The sequence below is a fragment of the Lontra canadensis genome, unplaced genomic scaffold (genome assembly GCF_010015895.1).
Source record: "Lontra canadensis isolate GAN:19392208 unplaced genomic scaffold, GSC_riverotter_1.0 scaffold89, whole genome shotgun sequence".
Classification (NCBI taxonomy): Eukaryota; Metazoa; Chordata; class Mammalia; order Carnivora; family Mustelidae; genus Lontra; species Lontra canadensis.
Genome location: NW_022631083.1, coordinates 5,027,155 through 5,052,592, shown reverse-complemented (window position 1 = coordinate 5,052,592; position 25,438 = coordinate 5,027,155). Strand labels below are relative to the sequence as shown.

General features: G+C 47.0%; 1 protein-coding gene across 2 annotated transcripts in view; it reads right to left on the bottom strand.

Moving 5' to 3' along the window:
* ADAMTS17 (ADAM metallopeptidase with thrombospondin type 1 motif 17) overlaps positions 1-25,438 on the bottom strand; it is a 323,327-nt gene that overhangs the window by 227,313 nt on the left and 70,576 nt on the right. For both annotated transcript variants that reach the window (XM_032836008.1, XM_032836009.1), the window contains exons 5-7: positions 19,286-19,369; positions 18,363-18,520; positions 10,470-10,513 (exon numbers count right to left, since the gene is read on the bottom strand). In XM_032836008.1, the coding sequence (XP_032691899.1) occupies positions 10,470-10,513; positions 18,363-18,520; positions 19,286-19,369 (286 nt within the window). The remainder of the gene's footprint in view (positions 1-10,469; positions 10,514-18,362; positions 18,521-19,285; positions 19,370-25,438) is intronic.

The following is a 25,438-nucleotide window of genomic DNA, read 5'->3' as shown; positions in this document are numbered from 1 at the left end:
GCTAAAGCAGCCCAAGCTGGTGAAGACAACGCCTGTGACCAACGGGAGATGGAAGGTGGCTGAAGTGCTAGAAGTCTACCTTTTGTGGAAGTGAGCAGAGAAGAGGGTCCCTGCAGGAGGGAGCCCCAGAGAAGAGCTCTACCACCACAGAGGCTGGTACCCTGTCCACATGTGGATGTCTACTGAGCCGCCAGGTTCCCTGACCTGCCTGGTGCTGCTGGACGGAGGGCCAGGGCCCTGCAGAGAGAATGTCGCCAGGAAGAGGGTGGACAAGGACACATCACCCTTATTTACTCGACTTGATAAAGAAATCAGATATGAATCGCACCCACTGAGGCCTCACTACTTTCAGAGCAGGAGATAGTAAGCCCTCTGGGGGAAATAAGCCCTAGCCTCAGGATCAGCCCAGGACTCCAACCCTCCTAACCAGAACCCAGCCCTTTCCCAACTAGGACTCAGCCCCTTCATGATGATGGCTCAGCCCTTCCTAACCAGGACTCAGTTCCTTCTAACCAGGATTCAGCCCTTCCTAACCAGAACTTAGCCCCTCCTAACCATGGCTCAGCCCCTTCAGAACCAGGCTCAGCCCCTTCCAAACCAGGCTAAGCCCCTTCCTAACCAAGACTTAGCCCTTCCTAACCAGGACTCAGCCCTTCCCAGCTGGGAGTAGCCCTTCCTCGCCAGGACTCAGCCATTCTGGTGAAACAACAGAACCCCCTCCCCCCACAACAGCACTTGTCAGGAAATTCTGATCCAAGTTGTCTATGCCAATAATTCCAAAGGCTATTTCAATCCAAACCCTAAATAACAGCCAGGCCCAGATCTGGTGTCTGCAATAGAACAGACCCACAGGCTGGCCTGACATAACCTCCACTCCCTGTCCTGAAGCACTCCTAAATCTCGAGCTGCATATTTGTAGAAACTGAGCTAGAAAACTCAGAGCCAACTTTCAACTTCCCTCAGGGGAGCTGGGGATTCTTCAACTTAAGGAGCTCACAAAGACCACAGGATTCTGGTAAACCACCTGAAATATACAAGCAACAAACAAACACTCTTCCCCTTCTGCATCCAGAAGGTCACACACACCCTCCCCTGTGGTTAATTCTGAGCACCAACCACATGGCTTGAATGGGACCAACCCCAGCTTTCTACACCATGAATCCAACAGTTGAGCAGTCACTGAGAAAGCGAACTCTTGGCTCAACTATAAAGTGATGACTTTAATGCCAGACACAGATGACGATGGCCCACAGTCCCAAAGTACCAGTGTAACACTTCACTAAGTCTCTGTTGTCTGCCTGGTCCAATCTGGCCCAGGAATCCATGCTGAGCACACTTAGCAACCAAAGAAACTTGCAAAGAGCCCCCTAATCCCTACATGCATCTAAGAATATTAAAGAAGGCTCTCTAATTCAGCCCCCCAGCAATGCTTCTTAGAATGCTCTCTCCTCTCTTCACTCTTCCCCGAACCCATCCCAACCTCTACAGGTTCTTCTCCTCCTCCTTCCCTGCTGTGCCCTGCATACTAGCCAGGGTCCTACAGCCCCTTGCCTCCCACCAGGCCCCCCAGGAAGGGAAGCATGAGAACTCCCCTTCTCTGGGAATTGTACTTCTCTTGTCCTGTTTTCCTAGAAGAAATCTCAAGAAGAAGGGGATAGTGAATAACATTCATAACTTTGCTCTTTTGGTTACCTCGCTTAAAAAAAAAAAAAAAAAAGAAATTCGTAGGGGCACCAGGGTGGCTCGATCCGTTAACCATCTGCCTTCGGCTCAGGTCATAACCCCAGAGCCCTGAGATAGAGCCCCACATCGGGCTCCCTGGTTAGCAGGGAGCCTGCTTCTCCCCCTGCTCCTCACCCTGCTCTCGTGCTCTTGCTTTCTCTGTCTCTCTCACTCAAATAAATAATTTTTTAAAAAATTTAAAAATTAAAAAAATTGTAGTAAACTATATATGGCACAAAATTTACTATTTTCACCATTTTTAAGTATACATTTCAATAGCATTAAATACATTCACATTGTGGTGCAACCAACACCATCATCTATCTTGAGAGCTTTTTCATTTTTCTTTTTTTAAAAAATATTTTCTTTATTTGACACAGTGACAGAGTGAGTGAGAGAGCACACGCAGGAGAAGCAGCAGAGGCAGAGGGAGAAGCAGGCTCTCCGCTAACTAGGGAGCGTGATGCAGGGCTCGATCCTGGGACCCCCGGGATCATGACCCAAGCTGAAGGCAGATGCTTAACCAACTGAGCCTCCTAGGCACCGGAGTTTTTTTCATTTTTCCAAACTGAAACTCAACACTCATTAAACACTAACTCTTCATTCTCCCTCCCCTCCAATCCCTGCCATCCTACTCTGTCTTCATGATTTTGATTCTAGAAATTCCACATAAATGTAATCATATATTATTTGATTTTTGTGACACACTTATGTCAGTAATGTCTTCAAGTTTTACCCATGTTATAGCTTATCTCAGAAAACGCTTCATTTTTTTTTAAGATTTTTATTTATTTGACAGAGATCACAGGCAGGCAGAGAGCCCGATGTGGGGCTCAATCCCAAGACCCTGGGATCATGACTTGAGCCGAAGGCAGAGGCTTTAACCCACTGAGCCACCCAGGTGCCCCAAAACCCTTCATTTTTAAGGCTGAATAATACTCAGGCATATCACACACCATATTTTATCTGTTCACCATTCAGAGGGCACCTGACTCACTTTTTTGTGAATAATCCTGCTAAATACGTGAGTGTACAAATATCTGTTCAAGTCCCACTTCTCTTGGGTATATGCCTAGAGAAGGAATTTTCAGATATTTTTATTTTTTGAGGAACCGCCATACTGTTTTTCATAGTAAATGAACCATACCTTTCCGAGAGAGGTATACAAGGGCTCCCCTTACCTCCACATCCTCACCATCACGTGTATTTTCTGGGATTCTCTCAGGCAACAGCCATCCTAACGGGTGTGATCAATCATCGCATTTCACCCTCAGAATAACCCTAAGTAGGCTTACTCCCATTTTATAGATGAGAAAACAGAGCTGGAGATTTTAGATGACTCATGCAAGGGCAGGGGCAGAGGCAGGACTTGAACCCACATCTAGCTGCAAGGCCGATGCTCAGACCACCACACTAAGCCCACTGCGGCCCGAGGCTGGTTCAGTGTTCACTGTGGAGGTGACGGGGCTCTTTGGGTGTACAAGGGACCACCACGAGGGTCACACTGTAATGAAAGCAGGGTGGAAGCCCTTCTCTGATTCTCTGTTCCCACTGGACCGGCAGCACATATGAACCGGGCCCCCTCACCCCGGGGCCAGTCCTCAGGCTCTCAACACGTGGGAAGGCGCACAGGTTCCCAGAATGCATCAGGACTCACAATTATACAAAAGGCATCTCACGAAGACCTCCTTTCCTTTTTATGATTCTACTCCCTATCCCGCCCTCCATTCAAGGAGGGTTTTTGGTGGTTGTTCCTAGCAAACCTAATAAACGGTTGGGACTGCCTGAGAGTCGCATGCCTGGAGGAAGGGCCACACCAATAATGAGGTGAAGCACCCCACTTCATCCCCAGCTGATCCCAAAGCCCTCCTTTGGCCGTGAGGAATGGAAACACAATGGAGACAGACATATCATGCCTCGGTCCATGATAAATGATGGGGGCGGGCTGTGGCCCGACACCAAGGTCACCTCAAGTATCAGAGCCACCTGACTGGAAGGCCATCTGTTCCAGAGTCCCCTTCAGGCCACCTGAGCACAGAACCTGGAAAGGTGCTAGTCGGAAGTCTTGGGGAAGGACACCCTCCCTAAGGCATCCACTTTCTGAGCTGAACACAGAAAGGGGCTCCAAAGCCTACATTTGAAGGACCACAGCTGGAAACCTTGCAGGGGCCAGGTGCTCTCGCACTCAGCCCTCTTGCTTTCCAGCCCAAAAGGCAATCAAGCACGGCTCTGCGTTTTTGTTGGTTTCTGGATCATTCCAGAATAAACAGAGCCACAATCTCCAAAGGGCTGACAAAATCCTACCCTGTGCAAAACATACCCACATATTTTTTACCATTTTAAAATGTATCTCGGCCATTATGTAACCTTAGACATGACCCTGGCACAGGGAAGAAGAAAAGCTGAATTTGGTCCCCCGGGGCAACTGGTTTCAGAGGGGACTTCCTGCCAAGTCCCCAGCAGAAACCTCCCGCCCTGGGTTCTTGTGTCAACGCCAGGGCCAGCGGGCCTCGTCGGGGCGGCTCCCTCCTGGGTAGCTTCCCGAAGTCTGTGAGCACAAAGGAAGCCCCTCTAGACTTCAGGGCAGAGGAAGTCCGTACACCTACTACATGCTTCCACTGTATGTGCACGCACTTGGGCATGTGTGCATGTCCGGGTATGTGTATATGGACATATGTAGGTGCATGGGCATGTGTACACACACACACACACACACACACACACACACTCGTTCACCTTTTCATTCTCTCCAGTCACTATCTTCGTGTCACACCACAGGACAGCCATACAGAGGTAAACAGGCGGGAGACCCCCCAGGGCCATCCCCTGCTTTAGGCATGCAGGCTCCAACAAAGGTTTTTGGAAGACCCTCTCCAACATCATTTTTGAGAACCTACTCTAAATCTACATGGGAAGCTGGACAGGGGAGGCAAGAAGCCAGCCTCGTGAAGTACCTCCTGTTTAGCTTTCCCAGATAATTTCTGTTGGCTGAGAAATCCAAGTTGAATTTGCACGGAGCAAAGCCCTCACATTAACAGAATGCGACTTTGCTAACTCTCTTAAGGGCATGGCCAATTTTTTTCTTTTTTAATCATATGAGGAGGAAGGCAGCACTGGCCCAGAGAATCTGAATCCCTGATTGCTAGATACATGCCTATTTGATTTACAAAATTGAAGCCTTTCATAAAACCTCACCCACACACACAAAAATCACAAATCATGGTCAGGAGCCTAACTATAAATACCGATCTAACCCCTGAAAACAATGAACTTGCTGAAGACCTCAGGTCATCTGATTCGGGACAACTAATATATCATTGATTGTTAAGCCTTCTCTTCTGGAAGCCCCTCAGGGTAGACACAGGGACACAGTGAGGGTCAGCCTGACAGTGGGGCAGCATGAGGTAGGGTTAGAAGGATGACACATCAGACCTTGTTCCCTCAATGGAGTAATTTCCTTCGGGGACAGACATCTGAGACTACTTCTGACAAACAATTCTGAAGCAAAACTGAACCCTGACTTCTGTGAGGTCAGAAGGAATAACGAAACAAAGCAAACAAACTCATAGGAGAGCTCTTGGAAGCAAACCCGAAGCTCGGCCTTACTCGTGAAACTTTTGTATTTTTATCTCAAACGGTACTTTCCAGCTGCATTCAGCACACAGAACCTTTGACGCCTCTACCATTCAAAACTGCCCTCACTGAGTGAAGACTTAGCAACACCAGAAAAATGCAATAAATAAATAAATAAATAAATAAAATGTGCACTCTGAAGGACATTCCACAAAGTTTTTCAGTTTTTCAGCTTCAGCACTAGGACTGGACCAACCAAAGGTCCTCCAGAGTGATGAATGTGGGGGGATATAGGACAGCCAGAGGGATGCATTTTGATGTTTTTTTATACACACAAAGTGGCAAGACATTCTTGCTGAAGCCCTGAGACATGACACAGTTCAGAACATCTCCTCCTTGACGCTCTTATTTAATAAAAACCCAACAGGGCAGTGTTTGGACACTAAGCCCCACTCACCCTCGTCTGTCACTGGTTTCCCAGCAAATGTTCCATCCGTGGTCTCACGGAGGCTGCCCTGAAACAGACTTCCAAAGCAGATACGTTATTCCCCAAAACCTTCATCCTGGTGGGTGATGCTCCTTCTCGCATTTCCTCCTTCCCAGACAGACCCGCTCTTTGGAGGTCAGTGGCCACATCCATGAAGCCCCCGCTGGGCTGCCCAGACATCTCAGGGAGCTCAGTGCCAGCACTGTGGGCCACACAGGGATGACAAAGTTCAGGGACAGCCATGGGGACGTCTGTCTACACAGCAGGGTCCCAGTGTGTGGACCAGTCTCAGAGCCCCTCAGTGGTATCTCCCTGGCCTTGTATATTCAACATTTCACGAGGCCGCTGAGCATGTCCATTGTCTTTAGTGCAGGATTATCACGTATCACATCCCTTGACTTGGTAGCAGTAGGGGAAAGGAGGTTTTGCCCTTAATTAAAAAAATGAGAGCAAGCAAGGAAAAACACTAATGCTAATAATTAGAACTAAATTTGTGAAGCTTGAATAAGGTTGTTGTCAGGAAAAAAAAAATCACCACAGTTCAGTTTACAGCTAAGGCTAGAACCAGGACAAACGCCACGTAACTCAGACATGTCTGGTCATCCAGGCTGCTCAGGTACCACCTACAGATGCCCAGAGGCATGTGTGTTAGGAAGTGGAATGTGAAGGGCCAACAGAGGCTTTCAGAGGTCTCACGCCTTCACACTCCTTCTTACTTAGGACAGCTTTCTCCTCGGGATGAGGCAATAGAGAAAAAGCCCACAACCCCACAAAGGCACGGTTTTAAATGTACAAAGTAGGGAGCATCCAGTGAGGGGGCAGCTGTTTCTCTTAGCAATGAAGCTGTTTTTCTAGAACCTTCTGCCATAAGCGTTGCCTTTTCTCCCTGTACGTGTCTTCCTACAAGGTGGAGATCAGCAGGACCCCTGTGCTGCCATCCCTTCTCTTTCCACAGTGGCCCAAACTAGCAGAGCTGGGAGGAAGGGTCCATCAGGTATGACTGTTTTAAAAGCATGTTCACTCATCTGCCCAGGTCAGCTCCAAGCCAAGGAAGTGGGGCTTGATGAGGCCCCTCCCCATCAGGGGTCAAGACCACCTCAGAGTTAGGGCCAGGGAAGCCCTCCTTGCCTACGTCAGTAGGACCCCGGTAACATGCACAGATAGTAAGCTACAGACACATGGGTTTCTCATATTTCAATCTTCATGAAAGGATCAGGGATACAGTGGACATTGGCGGTCCTGGACTGTCTGGCATCTATCCTTCCCCCTGGCTAAAGCACAATGACTGCCCTCCGGAGAACTCCTTCCCATGTTATTGCCCCCCAGTGGAAGCCCAAAGAGCCAGAACCTCCTTATCCCCTTACAGATGGGTTGAGGAGCTGCAGGTCACGTGACCTAGGGCATGACCAGGAGCTGGTGACAAGCAGATGGAGGCCATCCCGCACCGGCCCCACCACTGACCTCTGCATGGCGTCTACGGCCTCCCCTTCCGGGGCTGCCTGGGGTGCTGTGTTCCAACCAGATCTTGCACCTGCATGGGCAGCCCCCCTCTGGTAAACGCCCTTTATGCCTATTCCTCACAATCAGAATCCTGGTCTGCCGAAATGGGCGCATGCAGACTGAGCAGGGAAAATATTTTTTAACAGAGCTCCAAACTCCACTAGCTACCTGGGGGTTCTCCGAATGAATTGTTCAAATTTCACTCTGAAATCTGTTTTAAGCTGCTTTTTAAGACAGTAGTCAAAATGTTTACAACAGGGGCACCTGGGTGGCTCAGCTGGTTAAGCTATTGCCTTGGGCTCAGGTCATGATCCTGGAAACCCAGGATGGGGTCCTGCATCGGGCTCCCTGATCAGCAGAGTCTGGTTCTCCCTTTGACTTTCCCAGTCTCATGCTGTCTCTCTCTCTCTCTCTCTCTCTCAAATAAATAAATAAATAAAATCTTTTTTTTTTTTAAAGTTAGTAACAGCACATTACCTTTGGGGGGATAGGGGCTGGGAGGGGGCATGAGATAACCTTTGAAGGGGCTGATGACATTCCATACCTTAATCTGAGCAGTGGTTTTGAGGACACAGGCATATGACTGTACCACAGTGTGGATGTGCTTAATGTCACTGAACTACACACTTAAAAATGGCTAGGATTTTATATATAAATTTTATGTTATTTATATTTACTACCATTTAAAAAATAGGTTAAAAGAGAATTCAAAATGCTGCTTTAGAACTATTTCAATAGGGGCACCTGGGTGGCTCAGTGGGTTAAAGCCTCTGCCTTCGGCTCAGGTCATGATCTCAGGGTCCCGGGATCGAGCCCTTCATTGGGCTCTCTGCTCAGGTGGGAGCCTGCTTCCCCCCTCTCTCTGCCTACCGCTCTGTCTACTTGTGATCTCTGTCTGTCAAATAAATAAACAAAATCTTAAAAAAAAAAAAACTATTTCAATAAATACCAGTTTAAAAAAAAAAAAAGCACAGGTATAAATTAAAAATCCACCAAGACTGGTACCCTTTGCTGTATGCATGTAAGTTTATACCCCAATCAAACCAAGAAAGCAAACAGAAAACACTATTATGTGCCAAATTACAAAACACCAGCAATCCCCAAGCTTCCCTGGTTTCTCAAGGTGCCACATTCTCCCATTTTCTGTAAAACCAAGGGCACAGCCTCTCCTGCTAGAGCCTGACCCTGAGATCTGAAGGCAGCTGTTCAAAATCTCTTAGCACTGGCAACCACATACCTATGTGATTCAGATTATTTTTCCATTCTGCAGAATTAAAACAAATACAAAAATAAATTGGATGCTGGAATGACAAAATTATAGACTTGGAATACAGATACATGGTAGCCAGGGGTTAGGGAAAGGAAAGGGGGGAGGGAGAAGAAGGAGATTTACAGGAGTAGCGGGAGCGAGCTGCTTGGAAGTGATGGACCAGTTCTGCTCCTGACTGTGTTGGTGGCTGGATGAATTTACATACATAATAAAATGGCATAGAACTATATGTAAAAACACACCCCAAAACAGGATTCGTGCAAAAACCCTGTGAAACCTGAGTAGAATCTGTAGCCTAGCTCACTGTACCGTGCCAATCAATTTCCCGGTTTGGAAATACACTACGGTTACATAAGTTGCAACCATGGGAGAAAACAGGGTGATAGGTACAAGAGACTTAGCTCTGAATTTCTTTGGCAACTTTCAATGATTCTGTAATTATTACAAAATAAAAGGTTAAAAAAATTACAGAAACAAATTGGATGAGACTGCTGTAAGTCTGCCATAACCCCAGCTTTCAAATTTTTCTCTTCATGGAATTACTGTTGTTCTTACAAACGGACTTGATAATAAGTACAAATAAATTATGGCATGTTAAAACAAAAACACTATGTAAGTTTTGTTTTGTTTTGTTTTCCCCAAAGGAAGGGATTCATTTCCTTTGTAGAAGCTGAACATCACTGAGGTATTGGAAAAGAGGATGCAATAAAGAAGTATGAGACAGGGCTGGTTCAGCCTTCTGCTAAGTGGCTGTCACAGAAAGAATGATTACAGCTGGTCCATGCAATTAAAAGATTTTATGGAGGAAACAGACACACACACACACACACACACACACACACACACACACACACCTGGGAGGTCATGCAAGGACATAAGATTTCACCAGCAGTGTGCAAAGTGTCAAATGAGTAGTGTTATGGACCGAATGGTGCCCTCCTCTCCCTGAAATTCATATGTTGGGGCGTTAACCTCCGATGTAAATGTATTTGGAGACAGGGCACTTAAAACCGTGCTAGGACTCCCCAGGAAGCACAGGTTTTTAAACATTTGAATCCCACGATAATATGTATCTGTCAATCCTATGCTGTTTACCTACAATTCTAAGCATGTCACATTCAGAATCTTGCTCTCAGTGGGGCCATGTTCCGACCTCATGGCAAATAAAGGTGTGTGCCCCAGCAGTCAAAATTGGAAACCGTCTTGATGTTTCCTTTGTGAAGCAAGCACCCTCTTCCTTTGGGTCAAAAACTGGTTGCAAGTGGAAACCTATGAGCTGTCAAGAACAAGCCAGATACCAAGAAGGATAGAAGAGAAGGGAAGGCAAACAGAAAAGCTGGGGGAGGGAGTGAAGGTAGAAGAGGGAGGGAAGGGGAAGAAGGCAAACGTGTCTTGCCGTGATGTGTGTTGGTCTTGGGACCTTGTAACCAGAAAGCAATGAGCCTGGTGTCCAGCCTGGTGGAGGAGGCTAGCCTCACACCCACAGAGTCCCACTTTACTGCTTAGGCCTTTGCTAATGATCAGCCACATGCATGAGAGTGAACCAGGAAGCTCATGACAACAGTGTAACGTCGTGGGGTCCCTGACTATAAGAGAGACCAAGAGGGTCAGAGTCAAGCGTGCCCCCAACCACGGTCCCCTTGAGGCAACCTGGAGGCACCTCCCGTAGCTTCACTTTTCCCGTCTTCCTTATTCAGCATCTGTCTTGATGCCTTCTGCCCTGAGCAACCTCCACACTTCTCAGGAACAAAAGAGGAAGTCAAATGAAGTCAAAGAACCAATTTACAAGAAAAGAGGCAACAGGAAAGGGTAGGGTCTGTCTGAGGAGAGTTCCTCCAGACTGGAAATGTTACTAGGTCTCCAGATTATCACGGGGTTCAGCAGCCCCCTAAGTGATTATTCTGCTTCTAAACTTACCAACGGTGTCACACGGTTCGTCTTTGTGTACGCAGAAATCTGTCCTAAAGAAAACAAAAACACACAAAACACAAAGACAGACATGGTCAGGTGTATGCAGTAGCCCCCAAGGATGGGAGAAGAAATCACTGTCAGCTAAGCTTGACTGGTCGTTCTGCCCATAGCAATGCTAGCCATTTGTCAAGAGTAACCCATCCACAATGTTCCCAACTGGTAGGCCCAGTTACCCCACCAAAAGTACTCTACCTAACACCTGGTTGCTGGGAGGGCTCCCTCCAACAACTGTGGAAGTTCTGGAAAAAGAGGTTTGCAAGTCATGCATCTGAGACAATCCTTCTTCAGGATCATCAAACTATGGTGACTTCCCCAAGTGACTCTACTCAGGCAGCGACTGGCTTTAGATGCTGAAGTGGTCATGTAGCTTAGTGCCCACTTCCATGAGAAGAAAACGGAAAGCGATTTCTTCAAGTTATATCCTTTAAAGCTTCCCAGGATCCCCTGGGGAGTGTGGCTATGTGGGAAGAGCAAATTTGCTCAAAAGCTCATCCAGCCCCAGAGGTTCGCTATGGCCTGTAGCTACTCATGTTTGGAACAATAGGTCTGGGTCCTTCTTTTCCAAAACCAGAGCATTCCCACAGTTAGGGGCTGACCTGATCACTGGTTGCCTGGGACCCGGCAAGGAGAGCAGTCGCCTGGTCTCCCCACCTCCTGACCCCAGGGCCCCATGTTCGCCTTCTCAAGGGGGCTGGGGGGGGTGCTGACAAAAAATGCCCACTCCCTTAAACTCCTTCAGGTTTAAAAGGTGTGTTCTGAAGCCACTTCCTCTCATTTTAAAGTTCTTCTGGGAAGGAAGATGGGGCCAGCCAGACAAGGTGGGCACTAAGCCCAGTTGTGAAAGAAAGTGGCAAGTCCAGGTTGGGCCACTTTTCCCCTTTCAGACACCCCAGCATCAGTGTCCTCAATTCCTCTGCTACTCTCTGTCAAAATCTGTCAAAAAACCACAGGAAGGATCTGACCTGCCGTTCCTAGTGGGCACAATGACAGAGAAGGCAGCACGTCAGTGTCCTAACCTAAGTCTGTAAGGTCACCTTCCCTCTGCCTCCACATCAGTCCCTCTGAGACATAGCATGTTCTGTGTATTTACCCCCAAACGGTGACCCACACGTGACACTTCTTAGTACCAGGTGGCCTCTTGTGGAAATGGAGCAGAGCCTGTGTTCCCAACTATTGCTTTGCCTCGGGCTCACCTGAGGTGAGGTTTGTCAAAGGTTCCACCTCCGACTCAGACCCAAAGATTCTCCTCGGGGTCCTGCTCTACAGAACCAGATACACTGGGCAGCCTATGAGTGCAGAGGGGAGAAGGGGGCGGCTTTGAAGGCGTGGCCCCGAAACTGGTCAGAGAAACACTCAGGAGAAGCTGGGGCCAATACTGTTAGCAGCTCACACAGCTTCTGCTCACTGCAAGTTTCTAATTTTTTTCCTGACAAAACTCTATGCTTGACAATCAATTTGAAAATCATTTTAACAAAGGGAAAAAGGAAACCTTCAAGAATCCCACATTTGGCAGGAAAAAAAAAGAAAGAACCCTACACTTGTCACGATCCCACTCTAAAACCACAGGAACTTGCACAGGAAGGGAGGTGGGATAACCACAGGAGCCATAAAAGGAAGCCTTGATTTTTTTTTCTGTCAAAGTTGACCTTTTAGTATTTCTGTATCCTTTGGGTAAATACCCAGGAGTGAGAATACAAAAACACTAATCTAAAGGGATACACGCACCCCTATCTTTAAAGCAGCACTGTTTACAATAGCCAACATATGGCGCAGCCCAAGTATCCATCGATAGACAAAGGGATAAAGAAGATGTGCTGTGTATATATACAACACAGTATCACTCAGCCATCAAAAGGAATGAAATCTTGTTATTTGCAATGACGTGGATGGAGCTAGAGAGTATAATGCTAAGTAAAGTAAGCCAGTCAGGGAAAGACAGACACCACAGGATCCCACTTATTCGTGGAATTTAAGAAACAAACAAAAAATGAGCAAAGGGAAAAAGAGAGACAAACCAAGAAACAGACTCTTGACTAGAGAGAACTGATGGTTATCAAAGGGGGGGTTGGTGGGGGATGGGTGAAACAGGTTGGTGGGGACGAAGGTGGGCACTTGTGATGAGCACCAGGTGACGTATGGAAGTGATGAATCGCTATATTGACACCTGAGACTAATATGACACTGTATGAGAATGAACTGGAATTAAACACTCAAAACAAAAGATGACCTTCTAAAAGGCTAATTAGCAGGCAGTAGAAGGTGGCAAGGAACCAGCGGTGGCAGAGAGAAAAACCAAACAAATAAAATTAAGGACATAAATATGCTCACTGCTCTGCTATCTATCTGACCCCAACTCAACACTGTTGATGGGACACCCCTCCCATCTGAAGGTATTGAATGTCACGTGCACACAAGGACCAAGGTGGCCCAACACCTTGTCCAGGGTTTCCCAAAGTGAGCATAACTAAAAGCCTCGGCGAAAGGAGAAAGCGCACGTGACCATCAGTCCCACGGTGAAGAACTAAAGAGAACTGAGTAGAAGAGGCCGCCATCTTGGAGAGAGCGCCATCTTGGAGAATGCCAGCCCTGCTGGCTGACAGGAGCAGTGCGTGTTCCCTCATCCCATGACTTCCCTGAAGGGAAGTAGGTGGTCTCAAATGATGGACCCTGCAACACCACCCATTGCTTCTCCTGAGGGAGTGGGAGGAAGTGCTGTCTGCTCACAGAGGGGAAAGCCAAGCTCAATCCCAAGCCTGGCTTGAAAGGGTCAGCCAAGATTTGAATCTTCTTTCTCCTTCCTGTTCAAGGTCCTTTCTCAGAAAAGAAAACACAAGCCCGCTTCCCAGAGGGGCAGCTTCATCTCCACGTGATCCTGCACCTACTGCAAACTCAGGCCTAACGCACATGCCAGGGCTGAAGGGTTCAAGTGGGGTTCCGTCAGAGCTCTCCCGTCCTAGTCCTCTTACTTTTCACTGCTTGCTCCTCAAGAGAGCGCAAGCCATGTGGACCTCCGCAACCTGGAACGTTGCATGGGTGCGTCAGCTGTATGCACTAAAGCTTCCCATCCCCCGACCTGGTTTACTGCTCTTCTATTGCCATCTTGAAAAGCTTTTTAAGATCCCTCATTTTCACTCTGCACCAGGCCCCACGATTTTAGGTAGCTAATCTTGTGCATAACCTATTGCCTGGCATACCATTGGGGCTTAATAAGTAACGGCTCCTTTATGACCGACCGACACACATTTCCAGAACACTTTCAACTTGCCGTGCAAGTTTACAGGTGTCCTCATCTCCGCAATGTTGCGGAACCTGAGAAAATGCAAGGCAATGGTCCAGATACTCTCTGAGCGCTCACCATGAGCTAGGCCCACAGGAGACCCCCTCAGTCAGAGCCTGGGGAGCAGGATAGAGTGACACGAAGGGGAGGGTGGAGGGACAGCTGCAGGTGGACCCGTGGCGGAGCTCCGAGCTGGCCCTGCGCGTCTGCTCCTGGTGTCTCCCAAGGGCACAGACCTCGGTTGGGGGTGGAGGGGGGGACGATTCCCTCTCTCGTGGCTTCCTAAGGGAGATGCAGGGCCAAAAGTAAGGCAGTGTCAGGTGCTGAAGCCCCGCCTGGACCTCAGTCCTCTATGTGGGTCCTCTGTGGTCCCCAGCCTCCGTCCACTCAGAGGGGTTTTCCAGCCCCAGACATGGCTGGGGCCACTGGAAAACCCGCTTCCGTGGCTTCTGGCTCGGCAGCTTCCGCTGCACGTGATGTCATGCTCGCATCTCTGCGGCTGGCCATCTGCAGGGCTGGTGGGCATCTGGGACAATGCACTCTTGGGACAAGCCACAGCCCATAAGGAGCCAGAGGAGGTCGGGAAGAAAGCCTTGCATTGACCAGCCTCGGTCCCAGGACTGGGGAACGCTGGCCCGTAAACCCCATTGGGTCCCTGCAGCCCGTGATTAGACTCTCAGCTCGGATTAGTCCGGGAGGAAAGAGCTCTCTCTCGGGAGCAGCAGCTGTCTTGCACCCAAATTCCACATGAAAACATCAGCCCGTTATTATCCCAACCTAGTGAACTGTATCTCTCAGACTCTAATTATTAAACAGTGCCTGTTGGCCAACTCGGCTCCCAGCCCCGACTCCCCACTGCCTCCCCCGTCCTTCTGGAAGGTCTTCAATTTCACAGCTGGGAGGACCCAGAGAGTGAGCTGGGCACCGGCCGATCCAGCCCAGCGGCTCCACAGAAGCAGGTGAGAGGAAGGACGAGCGCTCAGGTAGTTGATAAGAGTTCCGTGCAAAACCAAGGAGGAACACCCCGGCTAACAGAGATGCAGGAAGGCTTTGCAGTTGGCTCTGCCTGCAGCAGAAGGAACCCTGCTCTTCAGGGGTCGCCAGACATGCCCCCTTCCCTAGCACCTGCCCCCATGCACTTGGGACCACCCCCTAAGGGCTTAATTAGAAAAATTCTCAAACTGTCTTAAAGTGAGTAAAATACACAGAACACAGAATTTGCTATCTTAAACCCTTAGGCATTAAACCCTTTTAGGCACACGGCTCCATGAGGTTCAATGCATTTATAATGTTGGGCACCAATCTCCAGAAGTCTTTTCATCTTACAAAACTGAAACTACATCCGTCGAACTTCCTATTCCTTCCTCCTTCCAGCGTTCCACCCTGTCTCTAGGAATTTAACTGCTCTAAGGGTGTCAAAGAAGTGGAATCAGGGGCGCCTGGGTGGCTCAGTGGGTTAAGGCCTCTGCTTTCGGCTCGGGTCGTGGTCTCAGGGTCCTGGGATCGAGCCCCGCATCAGGCTCTCTGCTCAGCAGGGAGCCTGCTTCCCCCTCTCTCTCTGCCTGCCTCTCTGCCTACTTGTGATCTCTGCCTGTCAAATAAATAAATAAAATCTTAAAAAAAAAAAAGAAACCCTCCTTTCAATGCTTTTGGGTCTATACTCAGAAGTAGGATTGCTGGACCAAAGGGTAATTCTGCACTTAGTATTTCGAGGATGCATTTACTATTTCCCACCAACAGTGCGCAAGGGTTCCCATTTCTCCATATCCTGACAATGGTCGTTATTTTCTGTCTTGTTTGTTTTCGGTAAGAGCCAAAACCTAATGTAACCTAATGGGTGTGAGATGTTAAAAAAAAAAAAAATCCGATATTTTTATGCAAAATATTTCCACTACAATAAATAAGTTTGTTGGAGGCGGGAAGCAGGGAAGAGAGCCAGAAAACCTAACTAGCAGCCTTCTCAGGTCCAGGGTAAATTCATGTCTACCAACGATAGTGTTTTGTAAAAAGGCTAAGCCGGAGGCTTTGTCAACACTGATTTCAGTAACACTGACTGCCTCTGAAAAAAAAGGGGCTACTCGTTCCCAAACGGAGACCACTTGCAAGTGCATCCTTGACCCAGACAAGGAATGAAACTGTAAGAAAGAGATGACGTCGGGAAAGATCTCACGAACACCAGAATTTGTATGTTTTATCTAGTTTTGGGACAAACCACTTTCAAAGTAGTGACCTTGGAAGTTCAGTGATACGTTCCAAAGATGATGTTATTAGAGCTCTTCTCTAGGAGTTTACTTAATGAGCATTTGGAAAATCAGTTGCGTGAATTAACAGCTGTACGCAGACATGGTTCCCAAGGACCCTACCCTGCTCCCCAAATCAAATCCACTCTCAAAGGGTGCTACGTTATCACCCCAATGCTGCAATTCTTAGGGTGCTTTACAGAAAACCCCACTATTTCAAAGTGCTTGGAGCCGTGGCAACCTCTGGCCAGTATGCACGAGGCCAGGGGGCGGGGGTGACCACTGGGGGAGGCGGTGCCTGGATGTTCCCAGCACTCCCTGGGCTGAGCAAACCCAGATCCAAAGCAAGAACCAGTTCCTGCTCATCGTTTGTCCTTGGTGCCTGGTAGAGCACCAGCCGGATGGCAAGCCATCAGAATTACTGAATAGAGGTCTTCTCACATGTCCTATTATACATTTAATCAGAGCCTGTAACGGCAGCAAATGCTCTCCTCAGGGATCAGCATGCTACAGAGCACATTTTTAACCCTTTGGGGTCGGCAATTACTGCATCATCCACCCACAGTGGGGACAAGGTATGTGCTCAGGGTCTGGTGGCAGCAATACGCACGTCCCGGGGTTTTTTAAGAGGAGAAGGTTAGGCGGTTGCCTTGCCTGGTACCTGGAGATAAGGTGTCAGAAGTTCCCCAGACAGCTTTGGGATGTCACTGGGCCAGGGGCTTACAGGAAGTAGCTCAAGAGATACACCAAGGAGCTTTTCTGGCTCCTCTTTGAGGGGCAGGCTGTCTCAGGCTACCAGAATGATAAAGCCCTCCTTGCCACAACTTAACCTCTGAACTCAGAAGAAAGAAAAAAAAAAAAAAAAAAAAAGACAACCTATAATTTGAGAAGTCGTTTCCCTAAATTAATTTTAAAAATTCCCTAAAATTCAAAACAGATTCATAGCAAGTCTAATAACATTTTCACATTTTAATCCAACAGATTAAAATGATAAGAAACACTTCTGCCTATTTCATAAAGGGGGAGTTTTGGTGTGAACACAACACATTCTACTTACATCATGGAAGTCAGGCAACCCAAGCAAATCAGTTTTTCTCGGAGAGGTTTGAGACATGAGAGGAAAATGAAAGAGCCACATCCATATCTGTTGTGGGTTAAAGTGTGTCCCCAAAAACAGATATGTTCAAGTGTTAACCCCTAGTACCTGTACCTGTGAATGCGATCTTATTTGGAAAGAGGGTCGGTGCGGGTGCAAGCAAATTAAGATGGAATCCCACTGGGCTACAGCTGGGCCCTAATCCAAGGACCAATGTCCTTATGAGAAGAGGGTAATTGGGAGAGAGGGAGGAGGCTAAACGACCACGTGACAGTGCAGGAGAGGTCAGAGCCATGCACCTACAAGACAAGGGATGCCAAAGATTGCAGGCCACCACTGGAAGTTAGGAGGAAAGATGCAACAATCCTTTCCTGGACCCTTCAGAGAGAGCACAGCCCTGCCCACCTTGACCTGGGGCTTCTGGCCTCCCAAACAGTGTAAGAATACATTTCTGTTGTTTTAAGTCCCCCAGGCTGTGCTCATTTGTTACTGCATCCCCCTGGCAAACTAAGAGGACATGGCAGCTCCCTCCATGGGAAGGCTGTCTTTGGTTTCTGCTGTCCGCTGCCGGGCTCCTGGTGTCCCTCTCAAACTGGAAAAGTCCAGCTCTATAGTTAGAAAGATGCTCAGCTCCTTACTTGCAACAGAACATGCATGGGAATTCCCCAGACCTCTCTGCCAAATGCTGTTGCCCCAGGAGTGCCCTGGGGTTGGGGCCATGCACAGCACACGGGTACCTACATGTACTCCCTCCTATAGGAAACTCGGGGTATCCACTCCCCCTCCACAACCGACAGCACCCGCAAGTCAGTCGAGAGGCAACCTCAAACACAGGTTAGCTCTTTCCTGGTGAGCATTATCTCTGGTGCTCAGGAGAGGTAGCAGATGCATTTTCTTAGAAGCTTTAAGATTTTTGGGTAACCAGGATTTTGGTACTTTTCTTTTAATAGTAACAACAGCAACAATTATGGCAAATGCTGACTGCATCCTTACTTTGGGCCAGGCACCATGAGAAGCACTTCTTGTGCTCACGGGATCCTTGTAACTCAGGGTTAGACACTATAATTTACCCCCATTTTACTGACGAGGAATTCAAGGCTCGGTGATCTGGCCCACGGTCTGATTTCCAAGCCTGGATTCCGAGCAAACTGCCCTCTTCTCCACTCCAAAGAGGGACATGCCTTTTCCCAGCTGTGTGCACTGCTACAGACCAAATCCAGCCTCACCTGGTAACAAATACAGCTGCGTCCACGGGGGGCGTATCATCCTTCCCTCCTGGAACCTGATTATTGCCGAGGTACCGGGCTCCTCCATATTCCTCATTCTGCCAGTGACAGAAGCTCTCCAGGGACCTCTCACCATGGTGCCCAATGGACAATTTGGCCTGAAAGAAACAGGGGTGGGTGGGGGGCAGTTAAAAAAGCAAACACCCAAGGAAGCCAGAGTTTACATTCAGAATATAGTGTGGAGACAACTGCTTGCTGGGACATCATCCCATGAAGTGCTTCTCCCAAATGCAATCGTAATGCTGGTAGGAAGGTGCACAGACCAGAGAGAGGCCAGGGCCTTCTTTGCAAGTTCATATAAAGACTATGTTATTAAAGAAAAATATATTTTTTTCTTTTCTTCTTTTTTTTTTTTTTGGCAAACTGAACTATGTGCCCAACCAAGCATCATCGGTCTCTTGTTTTCAAGTTCATTGCCCAACTCCGCAAGTGACATTATCCTGTGGGAATGCACTTGACTCAAAGACCAGAAAACAATGCTACAGAGAATCCAAATTTGGCCCGGGGCTGGGATGTAGCTCCAGAAGGTAGTGATTGGTTTCCAAAGACCTCACCGTCTAGAGGTGCACACGTGAGATGCGCCGGGAGTGTTGGAGGGATGCACACAGGCCCAGTGCTCAGAGTTCCCTAGAAATTCCAAGCACATCACGTGCACACCAAGCTTCTAGTAACAGTACCTGCCCTCCTCCCACTGGACATCCCCAGTCCCCAGCCCAGGGCACACTGCTGCCATCTGCAAAGCCTGGCAGGGCAGACAGGACTGACAACCACCTGCACTCCTCCTTAGCACTCCACAGCAACTAGGAAACTTGCAGACCAGTTACGCCGTCTGTGTGCTCTGACGGGCGTCCATGGGGACTTACAGGCCGTTGTCGTAGCAGGACGAGCTTGGTAACCTGAATGTTCACCTTACTTCCAAGGCTCTGGTGTTGAAACATATTGTACACCTGTCAAGAGAAAAAAAAAAAAGAGTTAATGATGTGAAAAATTAATTTAAAAATTAATAAAAAGTTTGTAAAAATACAGTGGTATCCGGGAAGGGATCCTGGAACAGACAAAAGATGTTAGGTAAAAACTAAGGACATGTGCATTAACTATTGACTCTAGTCAATAATAATGAATTAGAATGCCAAAAAATAATCCAACGGGCAGAGGACCTGAACAGACATTTTTTCAAAGAAGACCTACAGATGGCCATCGGACACATGAAAAGATGCTCTGTCACTAGGGAAACACCTACCCAAACCACAAGGAGCTGTGACCTTATACCTGTCGGAATGACTAGCATCAAAAAGTCAAGAAATAACGAGGGTTGGCAAGGATGTAGAGGAAAAGGAACCCTCGTGCACTGTTGGTGGGAATGTAAACTGGTGTAGCTACTGTGGAAAATAGGTCGGAGGTTCCTCCCAAAATTAAAAATAGAACTACCCTCTGATCCTGTAATTCCACTAAAGGGTATTTACCTAGAGGAAATGAAAACACTAATTTGAAAAGACGTATGCACCCCACATTTATGGCAGGATTATTTACAACAGTCAAGTGTCAATCAACAAACGAATGGATAAAGAGGTAGGATACATCTATACAATGGAGTATTACTCAGCATAAAAAAGAATGAGATCTTGGGGTGCCTGGGTGGCTCAGTTGGTTAAGCTGCTGCCTTCGGCTCGGGTCGTGATCCCAGGATCCTGGGATCGAGTCCCACATTGGGCTTCTCACTCAGTGGGGAGCCTGCTCTCTCTGCCTCTGGCTGCCTCTCTGCCTGCTTGTGCGTGCTTTCTCTTTCTCTCTGACAAATAAATAAATAAAATCTTTAAAAAAAAATGAGATCTTGCCATTTGTGACAATATGTATGGACCTGGAGAGTATTATACTAAGTGAAGTAAGTCAGAGAAAGACAAATAACACATGATTTCACTTATATGTGGAACCAAAAAAATGAAAAGAACAAACAAAAACAGGCTCTTAAATACAGAGAACTGATGATTAACAAACTCAGGGGAGGTGAGCGGGACACAGGGGAAATAAAAAAAGGGGTTTAACCTTAAAGAGATATAAACTTTCAAGTTATAAAATAAAGAAGTCAACATCGGGGCGCCTGGGTGGCTCAGTTGTTATGGGTCCACCTTCATCTCAGGTCATGATCCCAGGGTCCTGGGACCGAGCCCCGCATCGGGCTCCCTGCTCAGCGGGAAGCCTGCCTCTCTCTCTCCCACTCCCCCAGCTTGTGTTCCCTCTCTCGCTGTCTCTCTTTGTCAAAGAAATAAAATCTTAAATAAATAAATGATAAAGAAGTCACAAAAATGTAAAGTATAGCATAGGAAATACAGTCAGTAAGATTGTAGTAACATTGTTTGGTGACAGATGATGACCGCACTTATCATGATGGGCACTGAATAATGTACAGATTTATTGACTCTATGCACTTGAAATATAACACTGTGTGTTGATTATGCTTCCATAAAAATAATAAAAATGATACATCAATATTGGTCCGTTAGTTTATACCATACTATTGTAAGACGATAATAAGAGATTTGTGTATGGGAACTCTCTGTACTATTTGCTCATTTTTTCCAGAAAATACATATGAATGAAATAAAAGTTTTTATAAATAAGATAAAAATTACGCTCATTAAAAACTATTATTAATTAAAAAATTATAAAATATTAACATATTTAAAATCTTGCATTTTTCCAGTACAAAAAAAATCTGAAGAAAGAATAATTATATGAAATTTAATTTTCAGTGTTCATAAAGAATAATAACAAAAAAATGTATATATGGGAAATACGACCCAGATTTATTTAAAAGGCCTTCTGGGGACGCCTGGGTGGCTCAGCTGGTTGAGCATCTGACTCTTGATTTCAGCTCCAGTCACGATCTTGGGGTCACTGGATTGGGCCCCACGTCGGGCTCTACACTCAGTGGGGAGTCTACCTGAGGATTCTCCCTGTCTCTCCACCCCTCCCCCACCATGCTCACTCTCTAAAATAAATAAATACTTTAAAAAAAAAAGGATCTTCTGAGATCTAAAAACTCCCATAAATATGAATTCCCAAAAGAAATATGCACATGATAGGAAACTCTGGAATCACACCCACATGTGTGCACAAACACACAAAGCTAAGCTGGAAATCAGTTGTTTAAAAAAAAGAAAAAAAGGCATAGAACAACAGATTCCCAAAGAAAGAATGGGTATTAGATAATCTTGGTAGAAAACTTAAAACTCCCATTATGGGCTTTTATGGGGGACGTTGAAGGGGACCTTTAAGAAGGGGAAAGGGGAGGTCAATGCCTTTGGCCATCTGTCATGTGCCAGCCTGTGTCATCTCTAACCCTCATCAAAACCCGTCAAATTCAATATCTCTACCACCTTCAGCTAATCAAGAGAAAGACACCTGCTCAAGACCCACAGCCAGTCAGCAATGACCCCAACTCACATCCAGGCTTGTCGGGACAACAAGGCCATATTCCTCCTTTATTCCCCAGAGTCTTCATTCTAACCACAGTGTGTCACGGAGACAGGATTATAGTAACAAGAGAGGATTTGTCCCTCTCAGTTTTGTACCTCTTGCTTTTAGAACTTCATTATAAGGACCTCAATATAAAAAAAAAAAAAAAATCAAAGGAAAGCACTTCAAGGGGAAAAGAAAGAGGAAATCTCACACAAGGCAGAGTAATCAAAGTTGACATGGATGAGAAAAGCCCATTGAATGTGAGGCTCCCTGGTCCCTCTCCTGTAAATATGGACAAAGCAGGATGCAGAGGGCATAATGGGATAAATATATATTATCCCCCATATATTATATATATATATCCTATATATATATTATCCTATATATATATTATCCCATAAAATGCATACATATTTATATATATATACAATACATATAAGTATATATTATATAAATATCGTGGGATAAATCACATACGTGGTAGAAGAAGATACGGAAAGAACAGGGATGGGAGTCTTTTGAACACCTGGGGAAAGACTTCTGCTTTAGTGTGTGCTGGTTTTTCCTTTGTTTTTTCTAGTTTGAGAGATGACTGATATATAACATTGTATTACTTTTAGGTGTACATGATTTGACAGACACACACATACATACACACACACACACACTGCAAATGATCATCCCAAGAAGTTCAGCAAACACCCATCACCTCGCATAGTCACAATCTGTTTTCTTGTGGTAAGAACTTTTAAGATCTATCCTCTCAGGAACTTGCAAACGTGATTCAGTATTATTAACCACGGTCACCTTGCTGTACATTATATCCCCAAGACTTATAATAACTGGAAGCGTGCACCTTTTGACCCCCTTCGCCCATTGCCCACCCCCATCTCTGGCAACCAGCAAACTCTTCTCTGTACCTAGGAGTTCAGCCCTTTTAGATTCCACATATAAGTGAGAGCACACAGTATTTCTTTTCCTCTGAGTTATTTCACTTGGTGTTGAAACGTCTACTTTTTTTTTTTTTTTTCCCCTGATGGACACCATCTAGAAGGGAGAATTTTCCAGCAGGGGCATTAGAACTTTTTGCTGTGTTCTTGGGTACATCAGCAGCAACATAAAGCAACGACCAGAATGGACAGTGGAGGCACAGTTAATTCAGGCCACGTGAAGCTGGACACACTGTCTGGTACACACTCGTCAGAAGCCAGGCACGCACTGTGCTTGAGCATCTGTGAGAAAGGAATTAGCTGTGTCATTGCTTGGATCTTACTCTTTGAGAACTATTATTAAAGCAAAAGAAAATCTTTGTGTAACTTAGTATTCTTTCCCACAAGGAAAAACAGAACACATTTAGCTGTTCTGTTCTTACTCCTTTCCCCAAATTTATTCCCCCAAGAACAAAAATAGCAGTCATTGTTTCTTTTTCTTTTCTCTCTTCCCTTTTTTTTTTTTTTTTTTTTACACTGGACCATCTGTAGGCCAATTCTGAAGTCATGTCTTAATTACCTATCCCCAAACCTGGGTGAAGAAAAGGAAAACACATAACTTTTTCCTTGTTTTGATATTTTGAGAACCACCCAATGGCTGCGACTCAAATTTTTCCAGAAATATTCAGCAGTAGGATTGGGCCCAAACTGGAAAACCTCAATTCAAAAACATGAAAAATACGAAGAATGAAAAACTGCAGTTCTGAGGGAGAAAATTAAAGTCACACAGGATTTAAAGGTGCCATCTTATCATTGCATAGAACATCAACACCAGCCACAAACGTTAGAGGACATATTATTTAAGGACGGTTTAAAGGAATAACAGAGCAAAGCAATTTTCAATGGAATTGGGACATGTCACAGAAAAGCTGCATGAAGACTGCAAATTTCAGGAAGGAAAATCTATAGGGACAACCTCCTTTGGCAGAACCTTCCATTTCCTCCTCGCAGGTCTGATGACAGCTCAGTGCCCTCTATACAACCCTACCCCAAAGGCCCAGACGCTTCCCTTGGGGCCAATGCTCAAAAAGGAGGGGTGATGGAAGGAAGACAAAGCTTCCTGCTTCAGAAGGTAAGAGGAAGGGCTGGGAAATGGGACAGTTTAATGGGTACGGAGTTTCAGCTTTGCAAGACGACAAAGTTCTAGAGATGGGGTTGCACAACACTGTGAACACACTTCCTACTGAACTGTGTGCCTACAAATGGCTAAGACGGTAAATTGAACGTGTATGTCACCACAGTTAGAATTTTCTGAATTAATTTTTTGAAGGATACTTCATGCTCTAGCGACATTCTCTACCAAGCCCGAAGGCAGGTACTGCCCCTCGATGTGCACCAGGTTGCTCACGTCCTGAAAAGCCTACTGGGAGCCTGACTATGGCCAGAGCACCTCGTCACCTGCTGTGAGCTGTCCCATGTTCCCACAGAGCTCGGCAGGGCACAGGGCAGATGCACAGGATCTCCCGAGGGGGCCCAGGGCCAAGCCAGGCAAGCCAGACACAAATCTGACGACAGCCACAAACACAAAGCAGCAGGCCCCAAAGACATGTAACGAAATCTCCTCGTCTTTTTTTCCCATGGAAATTCATGCTCAGGGGCAGTCCCAGAGGCGGCAGCCATATGATGTTGAGGGAGACACCTGGTTGGGCAAGGAACAGCACGGCCAATCGTCTGGAAATTCTGTCTCCGGCGTCCAGCTCTGGCTGCGTCCTGGCAAGTGCTCAGAGCCCTGGCTGCATTTGTCACATTTCCTTGGCAGCCGGGGGTGCTGAGCCAGGGTGGACCCACTGCCAGCAGCACAATGCAGCTCTCCTGGCTGGGCGACTTGGGGACATGGGCAGGGAGGGGCAGACAGGGTGATGGGGACACGTGGGGTAGAGCTATGCCAAGTGCCCACACAGGGTTCCCCAATAGCACCAACTATCTGTGCCACTAAGGGCCTCCCCAAATCACATGTGGTGCCCATTCAGACCCCCGTACAGGAAAGGACTCTTTCTCCAGCACAGTGCCACTCAGGGGGGCGGTCCCTGAAGCAGCAGCAGCAACATCGCCCGGGCATTTGCTAGAAATCCATTCTGGAGCCCACCCCAGAACCAAAGAGCCAGGGGCCCTGGGGGTGGGCCTGGCCACCTGCATTTTACAATCCTCCCCCCCAACCCCGCCGGCAGCTTCCCCGGGATGGCTGCTGGCTGTGGGAACCAGTGCGTGCTCAAACACCGTGACAGTTTCTCTGGGCACAACAGAGAGGCTTGTTGTCTGTTTCACATGGTAATTGAGTAAAATTGATGTCATCTTTCCTCCAAACAGAACTTGCCTGGAACATCTCACATTTTCGTTTCACTCCACGGTTCTTAAGGAAGCTAAAAACAAGCAAAGCTCCAGCAAGTGGCCCCGTTTTCTAATCTGGCTGCCCAAACCCCAGGTTTTTAGTGTCAAAGCCACCTGTTTCTGTCTGCAATTTGTTCTTCAAAATATTCCCGCTCCTGTGTCACTACCACCCCCCACCCCCAACCACAGGAAAATCCAGAGATATACATAGAAAGGCACGACAGCACATTGGGAGCAGGG